A 14220-nucleotide genomic window follows, 5' to 3' on the forward strand; every position below is an offset into this window, starting at 1 on the left:
TATGAACCCTTGGGGATTTTTTGGCCGTATTATCACACTTCTGGGTAATTTCAAAAGAAATAATTCTCCTTTAATTCTTAAAGAAACAATATTTTTGTTATAAGCCTAGAAATTACTGATTTGGAAATATTCGTATACAAACTATGACATTCATTTAAAAAATCACTAAATAATTTTTTTTTCTTTTGTGATGTTTATATTTAAGTAATAATATTTACTGTAAAAATATAAATTTCTGTTTGAAAATGACATGTATTTGTGGATTCTGAATATTTCTCTGAGTTAGCAATCTGAATTAATTGTCATTCTAAGGGATGTGTCACTAATGTCACTAACCGTAAGCAAAAAGCAAACACACATACTATAAATAAAAACCACCATAAATCCCGTTCTTCCAAAAAATAGCCTCTTTTTTAAAACAGCACCTCTTTTCGATTACTACACCAATTTTTTTTTTACTTTTTTTTTTAGTTTAGATCGAAATTATCTAAACATTGTAATTAATTATTATTTTTTTCCTGAATGTAATGACTCTTTCTTTTTGATAGAGTATTTTCAAGTCGTCTTGTTGTTATAGCAGACAGTCCAGAAAAGAATCACCCAAATATTATGACTGCTTGATTGCTATGGATAGGTTGGCTAGTGTGGTCTAGCTGTGGAATTATCATTGGTTACATGTGTAACGACAGATTTGAAGTCAGTAGTTAATTCTCCAGGTTTTTGATCATAAAGAAGTTGTCACAGACTTTTCTTCAGGAGCTGACTAATATAAAATACACATGACAGGGGACTGAGAAGCTGTCATTTTGTCTCTGCTTATTTTGTTCTTTTACTGCAGTCTCAGATAATTCATTTACCATGACATTACTGTGTAAAGAAAAAGAGAAGAAAACATGAACCATGAAAGCCAATAAATACTAGGAAACAATTAGAATATCTAGGAACACTGCTTACTTTTTGCTGTATGTAAAGACACGTAAATAAAAAATAAATCGGATTTAACTGAGACTGTTAAAGCTTGTCTTCTCAAAATCTGATACCCAGGGTCTAAATAATACTCTTAGCTTTCACATTAGACGACTGTTTCTAAAAAACTTTTTTTTTTTTAATCTATATTTCACTGTTTCCTTGTGAAGTTTCCAGCCTGAAATACAGAAGAAAATACCTGAAAATGTTCCTTGTGATCATCCCAGTATATATAATTAAATGTGCTTCACAAATTCAAATGAAAGTAAAACTTTGATTATGTGATTTCTTCTGTATTCTTTAGCTTTAAACATACACAACTTCTTTTCCCCATACAAGGGCCCCAAACATTTTTATTTTTATTCACAAAATAAAATATAACACGATGCTATTGCATTTATGATGTTCTTTTACAGCTATCTACGAACAATCATGTGAAGCCTATAAGCACAGAGGGAACACTTCAGGCTTTTACAATATTGATTCAGATGGAAGTGGCCCCTTGGGACCGTTTCTTGTATACTGTAATATGACAGGTGAGGTGATAAACTGTGTTAACTCACTGTTGGGTCTGTATACATGCTCATTATATTGAAGCAGAGTTTATTAAGTAAGAAGCCTCTGTAGCTCACAATTTTAACATATAGATGCACAACAAAATGAAGGTGGCTCCTTGGGTCAGAATATCAGGCAAAGAGTTATGCATAGAAATTAAAATAATAACTGGATTTATGCTGTAAATCTAACACTGGGTTCTTGTTGTGCTTTGCATAACTGGGACATGTGTTCCGTATGGAGAGAATGTCATGCTAGTTCATTTTTTGGGAGCAGCTTTTTTTTTTTCATTGCGGTTACAGCCTCTATGAGGACATTTAAATAAATTAGGAACACATTATGTTTTATGAGAAAACTACTGACTTTTCCCTGAAGGCTTCTGAAAAAAAATATAATTCAGAACTGGCCTTTGTTTGATGTAAGGAATACAGACGTTAAGATTCATTTTTCAGACAATTAGTAGATCTTTTGGAGAATGAAAATCCAACCAGTTAGATTCTCACAGCCTCAATTTCAAGCACACAACCTCTTTTTCTACACCCAGTTCTTAATATGTGACCATTTACATCACTAGAAGTTTTAGATGTCAGAGTTTGTTGTCAGTCAGACTTTTAACAAACCAGTTGAAGTTGTCTATGCATGCCTATCAACGTATGTCCTTCCAATTGAACTACATTTAAATGCATTTTTGAAAATTAGTATTACTTTATTTGTAGTTGTTTCTTTTTTCTTTAGTTTCTTCTTATTTGTTTTTCTTTCCAGTAAAAAGGGTGAAATCAATTATTTTATAAGAAAAGATATGTTTTGTGACAATTAATTTTTACATTTTTAACTGTATAAAAGATTACTTGAATAAGTTATGATTGAATTTGGCTTAGTTATGTCCTAAGTGCTGAAATTTTACTTATAAACCTTATCATAATCTTGTGATGTGGGTCTTTAAACAATTTTTTTAAACTACGTATTTATACGTAGTTTAATCAAATAATCACGGTCACATGTATTTCTCCAGAGACTGACAGGACTCTGTCTGCCAATAGCATTAGTTGAATTTAACAGCAACATAAAATTCTTTAGATCATACATATTCTTTAGATTTATACATATTGAAATAATAGAAATTCTTATAGTTTTCATCAATCTGTGTAATTTAACTTGTCTTACCATCTCAGCTCCTGACTTTGACTTATGCAGTAGGCTGTGTTAGCACACAGAAAACAAACGTCTAATTGGCACAGACCCTTAAAAGGAAATATCCTTGTGTCCTATGAGACTAAACAAAACCAAATAATCCTGGCAGAAAGAAGACACTTTTTTTTTTTTTTAATGTGTGTCAGGTGTGTCTGTAGCATCTGATTTACTCTTTTGTGTGTCCATGAACAGCTGTTACAGTTTTCCTCAGTCACTTCTTATTCACCACATTAAGTAAACCTCATTGATCAGTTCTTCATCTCAGGATGCAGTCTGACAGGATGAATCTTCAGTGTTTGTTCCTTTCCCAGTTTTCTCTTAACTCATATCCTCTTTTCCCAGCAGAGTCAGGGAAAGCATATGACCACATTTCTTGCAGCACTGTCTGAACATTCATGTAGCTCTATATTTGGGCACCTGGTAGGCACCTTTCCCCACTTTTATTTTTGGAGGTCAATTTCAGAATGAAAAGCCAACAGCCCACAGCGATTGTTAAGATGACCAAACTTTTCAGTGATATGCTTTTATTTTTCTTTTAAATTTAGGGATTTGAAAATGTGTGTGAGTGTGATAGGTGATCAGTTTGTCTCTTAATTTTTATATTCAGCATAGCCTTTAAATATGTTTTTGTTCATGTGCATGTACAAAAAGAAATGTTTGCTGTCCTTCCAGAAATCTGCTTTTTCATACCATGAGCATATGTTTAATAATATTATGTAATGTGGCCAAAATTAGATAAGTAAGGACAAAAAAAGTTTTTTAAGTAGACTCCTTTTTGTATAGTATTTTTGAACAGGTGTCTCACTTTGATGTTTCCTCAAGGTTTTCTGATGAATACTTGTCCTTTAAGTGACCACCAGTTCTTTGCTTACTATAGGTATTTTTCAGTGTCGACCACGTGTGGTCTGTAGGATATTAAATAAAGTACAACCCTGTAAAATAGTTAGAAATATTAACTAGCATTCTAATATTCATACTAATATTAGAATGTTAGCAATTTTCTACAATTGAAGCCATTGATTATAACAATATTGATAACAATTGAATCTATTGATGATAACATTATTACTACCATACTTAAATATATATATATATATATATTTCTCATGCCTTCTTAAAATACATTGGTCATTAAGTTACAAAATTATCACAAAGAGGAGTCTAAATTTGATTTGACTGCCCCAACCTGACTTTACCTGAGAGTTTGCAAACCCCTACCTTGACATGAATTTCAGTCATGGGGGTTAGATGCTCACAGGCACAAACTCGGTGTGTCTTTTCACACAGCATAAGCTCAATATTTCTCTTTTCATAGAGAAGCAGATTTGTGCAAAGTACAAAACAGCAGTAACATGTTAGTCTTTAACAGCCACCCATATTTGAGTTATCTTATATTGCAAACAAATTGAGGGAGCAATCTCTGTACACACAAGAAAAGTGTCTGATATTTTTTCCCTGTACAAACAAGGAGAGTGTCTGATATTCCTTGTATGCACACTATAAGTGAGGCTGAGTGACCAATGAATTCCTGTGCTATTGTGAATCCCTTCTTGTTGTTCTCGATGTCCTTGGACAGATGCAATTCTACGTGGGTGTTAGGTTTACTAACTTTATCCTTGGCTGCTCAGACAGTGTCTCTGGGCCCCTCAGTCCAGGGCTGTATCCTATGGTACTCCACCAAGCAGATCCTTGAAGAGGTCAAAGTCTGCTCTTCTGAAGTCAAAGCATTCCCAGGCAGAGTTCTGTGGACTCCAGCTGGCCACTGACATAGAGAGCAAAAACCCCTCCTTGTCTCCCCTGAACATCTTTCCAAAAAAAAAACTGTATCCTTCCGTTCCAACACTCCAGTCATCCCACTATGTCTCCATAAGGCCAACAAGTTCAGAGGCCTGCAGGCATAAGTACTCTTGTTTATTCCCCATACTGTGTCTATTTGTGTACAAGTACTTAAGAGGGGCACCTCAGCAGGGGCACCTCACCTAAGAAGCAGCGGGCACCTCAGCAGGGGCACTTCACCTAGGAAACAGTGTTCCTAGAAAGTGTTTGGGGGATTTCTCCATAATGGTTCCTTCTAGGCATTTCCTTACTAACCTCCAAGTGCTGGAACTTACTCTCATGGCCCTGAGAGTAGGCTTAAAATTCCAGTTACCCCTGCTTATTACCATGCTATGAGTATTTCTGCAGAGGCATTTAAGTTGAGCTCCTGATGAAACTTTTTTCCTATCTATGGACAGCCATTGCTGACATTGGCTTAAAATTGGTAAGAAATGGGTGGATTGATATTCCTTTCTCCTGGTGGATTTAATTTAAAGTTTTCTTCATAAGCTTGGAAAGCCTGGAACTGAAGTTGTTCTTTCCCTCATCCAATAGATGGACCCCATCTGACCTCAGTAGACCAGGTTTCTCAAAGCAAATCCCATGGTCTAAGTAGCCAAATCCTTTGACATGGCACCAGTCCCATAACCATTTGTTGATGGTTATAGTAGTTAGCATATGGCCTCCAGTAGCTTTTAAGGTAAAACCTTCATATAATTGCGATGTTATTTTTAGTTCTTGTTGTTTGGTTTTGCATAGTGGTAAGTTTTTACAATTAAAATTCTTTCAACAATTATTGTAGAAAGTTAAAAGAAGACTTCTAATGCAAGACTATCAGTGATGTATCAATGTAATTGAAAAGCTATTAAACTGCTTGGTTGTTCAGTGAAGTAGGATAGCTGCAAGTTAGAGAAAGTTGATTTCACAGCAGACTGCATATCGTAACATATCTTTTATAAGTGTACAATGTATTGTTTATCATTCAAACATTTGAATTATATTTATATGCAAGTATTTTCTGCTCTTTTATTACAAGAGCATCACACTAGAAGATATACATATATATTAAGTAATATCTGGAGTATTGAATATTTGCTACTAGTTCGTGAAAAACAAACAAACAAAAGCTCATAGAAACAGTTCAATTGCTTCTAGAATAAATATATATATATTTAATATTTTGTATGTCCCCACTTTAAATGAATCTTAAAACCTTTCTACACAATGCCATGAAGCAGAGAGCTGCCTTACCCAGCTGAGCTATGTGTTTTTCAGGAAAATGCAGCTCTCAGTTCTGAACTACTACTTCATGATGTTACAGTACTGAGTCAAGCAGGCATAACTTGAAGGGTGCCAAAAATCAATATTACCTTGGGTATTTTGAAGCGTCTCTCTATTAACTATGAAAGCTTTCAGATGGGTTTCTTAATTCTTGACTAAATACAGATTTTGAATAATATTGCAAATAAAGATTAACATTTGATTTTAGATGGTTATAAACACTTTCATATGACCCGAGTTTTATAGTAAACACAGTATCTGCAAGCTCCTTCTGCTTCCCTGTGTAACAGCAAGACAGCATGTCATTTATTTCAAGTGGAATAAATTAATTTCAATTTTAATGTCAAATTTAATATTGGTATAATATAGGATGGAATTTAGTGTTATTTCATAAACAATTTAAGCCTAGAAAAAAAAAATAGCAATAGTAACTGTTCTTCCTTCCTTCCTTCCTTCCTTCCTTCCTTCCTTAGAAAAGAGAAAAAATTTTGTGTGTCTTCATTTATTGTTTTCTTCCTCAATAAACATAACAAGCTGAATGCCAGTTACAGTCATGGTGTGGTAATCTACTTATAAATAGAAACAATGATTAATTGGTTTCATTTTTGCTGCATGACTTATGTCTCTGTTTCATATGCTCAAAAGCATTTTATTTATTAATTTTTTTTTTGTAATCAGAGAAATCTCTTTCAAGTTTGGTGTATTTGATGATACTTCTCTTTCCATTACAAACTTATGCAACTACTTCAGATTCTTTATTATTTTTCACATGTGTTTTGAAAGATGCAACATGGACAATTATACAGCACAACAACACCAACTTAACCAGAGTCAAAAGTGCTAATCGAGAGAACCCACACACTGTGTTTTTCAAGTACTCTGCCAGCCTAGACCAGCTTCAAGCTGCAATTAACCATGCAGAACACTGTGAACAGGAGCTTGCTTACCACTGCAAAAAATCAAGGCTTTTAGATAAGACAGGTAAGTAAAGCAGACAAATCTTATTATGGTGCATACTGTGTTTTATTTCACTGTCTCTAGTAAAGGTATTTATTTCTATCAAGCTTATGGCATTTTGCTACACAGGGGTATGAACAACTTCATAAAGCTAGTACTCAGAATCCTGTAAATTACCAAGAGGTATTTGAACAAGGAAAACACTACTACTCTGGTAGTCTGATTTCCAAGGGTTTTAAATATTACTGAGGTAATTACTGAGGATATATCTTCTTCAAAGGACACAAACTAAAGCATAGATATCAGCAGTTTATTGCTGAATGTTTTTGAACAGTCATTGTCTGTATAGTAGGTGCTTTATGTAAAACACTGACAACGTTAAATTTCCACAGTCCAATATAATCGATCATAGGAAAAGAAACAATAGATAAATTGTGGATGAATGCCAAAAACAAATATACAAACAAAAAACAGAAATATGAGTGGAGATCCTCTGATGTACTTCAAGAAAAAAAAATAAGTTATGTAGTCTTCTTAAGTCTTAACACTCATTGACTCACAGCTGAGATTAATAGACTGTACTATAAAAATCCTTTTTAAGTACTGCATATAACATGGACATAAAAATGCATTGTTTGCTGATTTTTGAAAAACTAAGCCAGAACTGTCTACTAGAAACTCTGAAGCATTTCAAGTTAATTTATTAGAATTGTTTCCTAGTAAGCGGAAAGTAGGGCTTAGAGTTCAAAAGTCTTTGTTTTGTTTTTTTTCTGTTTGTTTGTTTGTTTTACTTAAACCCGTTCTTTACATATGCTTCATCCTTATCTCTGTCATGGACATCAATGGATTTTTTCTTATACTAGCATTTACTCTCAGCAGAATATATATTCCAAAATGACCCTGCAGCATAAAAGATGAGCCTACTAAATAATATGTTCCATTGAACTTCCCTTTTACTTGTGGACTCCAAATTCAAGTTTTGGTTAGGTATTTGAAAGGCTGGCTTACATCAAGCAGAGGGTTTCAAGATTGTGTTGTCTAGGTATTTTGTTTTATTTATTTATTTATTTATTTTATAGCTACTAAGTGTTGCACAGTGTAAGTTTGAAAAAAAAAATAAATCTTTTTCAACTCACCATCTTCCTTGGAGTGTTCAAGCTGTAAATCATGAAAAAAAAAAAATAACAGGTCAGAGAAGGAAGCAGGGAAAAACTAAAACAAGCAGAGATACACTGAGACTGCACAGCTATACAGCTTTTGCTAGAAAGTTAAAGGAGCACAATCAGTTGCTAAGCCATCTAACATTTGGAGGTTTGAATGGTAGGTATAAATAACCATGAGAAAGTTATTTGAACGTTCTGCAGATTTTCTGAAATCATTCTTTTTTACCTTTTTTAAACATTAATACAGATTGTGCCAAATGCAACTTTCTAGTCCTCTGAAGAGTAGACTTTAGTCTGTTCTGAAAGAAGAAAAAAAAAAAAGAGAGATCTGAAGAGAGTGTTGTGGTAAAAGAAAGCTAGATTGTCAGTCTTGGATTTGGTATTGAGGTTGTTTAAAAAAGGCAACACTGTGTTTTTGATAGAGTGATAGAGTGAATTCGTGTTTATGTTTTCTATTTGAAAGCAGACAGGTGCATTTTTATAACTTTTTTGAGGATGTATTAGCTTTGCACATCTTTTTAGGCAAGCTTAATTAAATCACTTCTTTAAAATAAAATTCAGATGTTAGTGGTTGTAGCATTAGTGGCTGTTCAGGTTGATGAATCACCTTTAAACTGCATAGACTAGATACCTAGCTTAGCACAGAACTGTCATGCAGAGCTATCTGCAAAATTAAGTGCATGAATACTGCTGAGTTATCTTTCTCAGAGATTTCAGTAAGCTCTCAGAAACAGCTAAGCTATCTGTTGTTAAGCAAAATGGGCAGTGTCTACATAACACCAGTCAAAACCTGTATGCATCCTGATTAACTAGAAGTACTGTGTTGTAAATATATCCTAAATTATTTTTAGACTGAAAAATGTTTTTCATCTCTGAACACCACAAAATATAAACCCTGGACTTTGTCTCAGATGCTGTGAGAGTAAGAATTTCCCAAATCCTCAAATTTGACATCCTTTTCTTCCTGGCAATATAAGTTTTCAGCTTGCTTTCATGGAAGGAGAGAAACTTGGAACTCTAACACCTTTTGAAAATTTTATGGTCATGTCATCACAAGAAAGAATTCTCTCATTTATCTCCTGAATCTCAGAGAGCTGTGGGGTTTGGAGGGGAAAGTAATTAGGGATCCTTGTCTTCATTTTATTCTTCAAAATCTACATTTCAGTTGAAAAGAGAGAGAAGAGAGAAAATATTATTTGTTCTTGCTGTAGTGATTTATTTTTTAAAACTGTTACTGGAAAATGTAGTTCTGGACTTCTGAGAACTTTGAAATATATTTGTCATGTACTTTTATGTGAAATATGCCATTTTTAGCTTGTTTCAGTAGTTATGAATTCTAACAAACATTTAAGGTCTCGGTGTGACACAGTACCATAAACTCGTACATTTAGAAGTTTCATTAGAAATTTTTATAATGATGTTGCACTTCAAAAAAAAACAAAACAAAACAAAAAAAAGTGCAAAAATTCATAGGTTAAGGTAAAAATGGTTTAAAAAGTATTGCAAAAAGCTATGTGTGCAAGAAAAACAAAACAAAGAACTCATTCACTACTTCCCATCAGCAGGCAGATGTTCAGTGACTTCCAAGTAAGCAGGGCTCATCACAATTAATGGTTTCTTGGAAAGATAAATGCCATCATTCCAAATGCCTTATGTTCTTCACCTCATCCCCCCTTCCCTCCCCCCCTTGCCCCTCCCCTCCCCCCTTTTTAACCCAGCTTTTACTGAGTATGATATCATATGGTGTGGAATATTCCTTTGGCCAGTCTGGGCCAGTTTGCCTGGCTGTGTCCTCCCAGCTTCTTGTACACCCAAAACCTCCTCACTGGCAGGGCAGCACAAGAAGCAGAAAAGCCCTTGGTTCTGTGCAAGAAATTATCTGCAACAGCTGAAAAGATTGCTGTTTCATCATGTCTATTTTAATGGAAAATCCAAAGCACAGCATTCCGCCTGTGAAGAGAATTCACTCTGTCCCAGCCAAAACCAAGGCAATCTTCCTGCTGAGGATCACCTTTCTGAATTTATTTGTTGCTTTTTTGTACACAAATCTTTGAATTATTTTAAGTCGGTATTGAAAAACAGAAAAACAAAAAGTAATCACAAATAGCTAACAACTGAAGCAAACCTGATATTGAAACAAAATTAAATAACGTTTTACTGCAAATAAGTTTCTTCTGTCTCATTGATTATGACCACAATGAAATATCAGGATTTGAAATGCAAATATATACATTAACAAATTTTCTGCTGAGTTTAATCCCTTCCACTTATGTGATCTATAAACTTTGCTATCTGTGCCTGTCAAATACAAATTTTGATTATCACATGAAATATTCCGGGGACATGCAGTTCAGATAGTAATTCTTAACTGACTGTTTTTTAAGAATAAATTATATTAAATCAGCCTAGATAGCATTTGTAAACAATGTCATGACAAAAGTTACATGTTATTACATTTATATGGTTGTTATGAAGAAAGTTCTAACCCTTTTTACTAATAGCTTTATTTTGATTAAGCAATGTTTAGAGGTAGAACAAGAATCACAATCTGGACTAATCTGTATGAATTTGCAGTATTTCAGTAAATACTCTCTTCTCACCCTTCCATAAGAGCAAACAACTGAGACCAGCTTTTAAATATACCTCAATATCCCTAGCCAAAGACTGGGAATATTAATTCAAAACTACATTGTAAAGCTAAAGCATCCTGTTGAAACAACAGAAATGTACTGTTTTTTACAATTCTAATTGGAAATTTTGTTGTCTGATAAATTATTTATAACCTGTCACTAGGTTTTCTTCCTCTTTTGATCGCTTGCAAACACAAACACTGATATTGGACATTGATGTCATTATGCAAATTTGACTTTTCCAGAAACTGTTTGCATTCTTTTTTTGGCCTGCTGGACTGAGAGTTATATGGTAATGAATGTAGTGAATATGTTTACGAGTTGAGAGGTTGTCAAAATAACAGAGGTCTTATCTAACAGTAAAGTTTAATAAGCAGTGGTTGTTGTAAGTAAAGTTGAAAGTAAGATAAATTCCAGCTTGCTTGTGCTTGTGGGGACTGCTTATTGGAGTTTGCAACAACAGCAAAAGGAAGTTTCTGTAGGAAACTCTACAATTTGACTGTACTTGACTTCTTCTCATGCTCTGATTTTAAGACATGGCATCTTTCAGCCTTCTTCTTTATCATCTGAGATATTTTTGTCTTTCTGCTTCATATCTTTTAGGCATTGCCTGTTTTATATATATATATATATATATATTTATTTTTTTTTGTCACTGTGTTTGCTTGATGTAACTCACATGGGGAACCTGGGGAACCTCTCTAATCTTCACCAGATACATCAATTTGCTTATGAGGCTTAGTCACTAACATGATTTCTACTGTCTCTGAATATGTAAATTCTGAATCTGCTGTATGTGACTAACGTCTGTCTTTGGGCATTTCTGATTAACACATAGTACTATTCACCTGTTTAATGTGCATCACAGATACGAGTAGTACTATGCAGTATTCTTGGCAGTGGAATGAATGCATCTCTGCAAAGCTTTTCTGTAACTCTTCTGATTCTATTTCTGGTACTTCCATAATCTGGAATTGATCTTTACTTGGGATTATAAACTACTTTGATTTCTAGGGTGATGATATCTCCTTTTTCGTGTACCATTTAAAAATGAATTTTATAAATGGACTGCTTAAGATAAATGATTCTAATATCATGGCTGGCTGAGCTAGGGACCATTAGTTCCTTTTTCCAGTACTGTAAGCAAATACCTGTGACAGTCATTTAATACCTGATAATGAAGTATTAGAATGAATAATTACTTATCTAATTAAGGTGATAACTTTTTTTTTAATTTTGTTTAAAGTTTTTATATTTGAGGGATGATTTATCTATGGTTAATATTTTAGAAACTTGTTTGGATTAAAAAAAAAAAATAGGAAGAGTCAAAGACAGGACTGGGCACTGATTTTCCCAAACCTACCTTTTAGATGGGTTGCCATTGAGCTGGTGGATTGGAAGGACCAATGAAACACAGACATACTGGGGAGGTTCCTCGCCTACTGTTCAGAAATGTGCTTGTGGCATAGAGGGAAGCTGCATTGACTCCCAGCATTACTGCAACTGCAATGCTGACAGAAATGAATGGTGATTATTTTTATTATTATTATTGTTTATTCACAACATATTGTCTTGGAATATAAATAAAAAATACAAACCTTAGCGGATTCTGAACACCAAAAATGCTCTAAGTTTAAATTAGTATAGTGAAACCTTTTTTTTTTTTTTTTTAAGATACAGAACACTATCTTAAAAAATTATTGCTACATATATTAAGTGTTATTGTTAATTCTTTCAGTCTGAATTTCAGGGAGTAGGGGGCGGAGTTCATTTTATACAGAGATTTTCTAGTTTTAGAAAATATTGAATGTTATATTTTAAGATGTTGGCTCTTGTCTTTAGTATAACTTCAGTTACGTATTTTAGAATATGAAAAATAATCAAAGACCACCTTAAAGTTTTTTTTTTTTTTTTTTTTTTCGGGGTGGGGAGGGGTGTTACAAATTCTAGGAAATTTTAAGCATCATTTTTAACTCTACATTTAAGTTTATGCTTTTAATTTTTTTATTATTATTATTAAAATTGGACACCCTTCTTATCAGCATAACATACATTATACTACCTATTGTAAGTGAATGGAAGTTTTTCTAAAATGTAGATCTTCCACTTGTATTTAAAATTCATCTAATGTTATTTGTGATCCTATTAAAATAAGTAACATCAGAGATAAGTCCCTATCATGATGTCAGACTTGAACCTGGCTTTAAACTTCAGATTATCAGAGTACCAGATCCAGCTTTCTTAATAGCAATTCTAGGACAGTATAAAGCAGGCTGATACTTTTTAAATAAGATATTTTCCATTGAATAAACTTTTATGTCTTTAAACTTTTAAAGCATATCTAACATTTATAAGTCCTATTCAATGAGTAAGCTAATATGTGCACATTAATAAATGTATCAACATCTGCAGATAGAAAATGTTAGGAAGGTACATCTTCATGTATTCATCTGTTTATTTACACATCTTCATGTATACAATGTGCATTTTCTCCTCTAGCTTTCCTTTTAAAGGAACAGCTAGTGAATTTGTTTGGAAAATGATCCTTTTATCATGAGCAGATACAAAAATGAAAATACAGTGAAGAATTAGTCAAAGAACGATTAATTTACAAGCTCCAGAAGTTTCTGTAGGTTAGCATGGGAAAAGAATTAGCATCCACAGTAAAATTCACAGTCATATCTGCTATGCCTTTCTAATAAAGGTCTTAAACAAAAACCCAGAACACTAGAATTTTTCCTATTACTGTGCTGCACAGAAGTACAAGCGATTTTTGATTCCTAACAACAAAATAAGTGTTAAGAAACTAATACATATTTGAGACAGGCTTTTGAATATTTATTAGCATGTGCAATATATTCTTGCTCATTATTTTCACTCATTTATTAAATACTCATATACAGAGATTTATTTACAATGTTAACATAGTTATGAATATAGTAGATAAAGGACAACATAAGTACAAATCAAGGTAATTAGTGTATGTTGATAAGTGAATTGAAAAGTTGTTGATAAGTGAGTTGAAAATAGAAATTGAAAATAGAATGTGTCCTGTTTTATTTTTCTGTATGTATCCACATTTGTTACTTTAATTTTCACTTTAAGAGGTAACTTATCCCTGTAAATCCAATGTTATGGAGCCAGTATTTACACTTACTTTGGTAGTTGTTCTTAATGTTACATTTGCCTCCCCAGGGACTACTACTGATTTTAATCAGTTGCTTCAATTCTGATGATAGATCAGAAAAAGTAGGCAAAAGTTTGTTAGAGATGCTTTCTGAGCACACAGAAACAGAGTTACACATATTGTGGTTTTGAATTTTTTGTTTTTATATCACTCACAGTGAAATCTAAATGATTTCATAAATTGGACACACGTTTAGATCTGAAAGTCCTTGTCTGGGTAATCAAATAAAAATAAAATAAAAAATCTCAAATCAAAAATTATATATATATATATGTATATGTGTATATATATATAATATTATATTTTATTATTATTATATTATTATTATATTGTTATATATTATTATTATATTATATACATATATGTTTCTGCAAATCTACAAAAATGCAGGCAGGCTAGTTTCTACTCGGTTCTCCTTTAGCTTAGTTTTAGTGGAGCAAACTTTTGGGGTATTTTGGCAATATCTTACTTCATC

General features: G+C 33.1%; 1 protein-coding gene across 3 annotated transcripts in view; it reads left to right on the plus strand.

The window, feature by feature from the left end:
• The window catches only part of CNTNAP4 (contactin associated protein family member 4), a 269217-nt gene that overhangs the window by 219430 nt on the left and 35567 nt on the right, over window positions 1-14220 (plus strand). For all 3 annotated transcript variants that reach the window (XM_066988102.1, XM_066988100.1, XM_066988101.1), the window contains exons 12-14: window positions 1383-1502; window positions 6592-6789; window positions 11929-12085. In XM_066988102.1, the coding sequence (XP_066844203.1) occupies window positions 1383-1502; window positions 6592-6789; window positions 11929-12085 (475 nt within the window). The remainder of the gene's footprint in view (window positions 1-1382; window positions 1503-6591; window positions 6790-11928; window positions 12086-14220) is intronic.

This window comes from Anser cygnoides, chromosome Z (genome assembly GCF_040182565.1).
Source record: "Anser cygnoides isolate HZ-2024a breed goose chromosome Z, Taihu_goose_T2T_genome, whole genome shotgun sequence".
Lineage (NCBI taxonomy): Eukaryota > Metazoa > Chordata > Aves > Anseriformes > Anatidae > Anser > Anser cygnoides.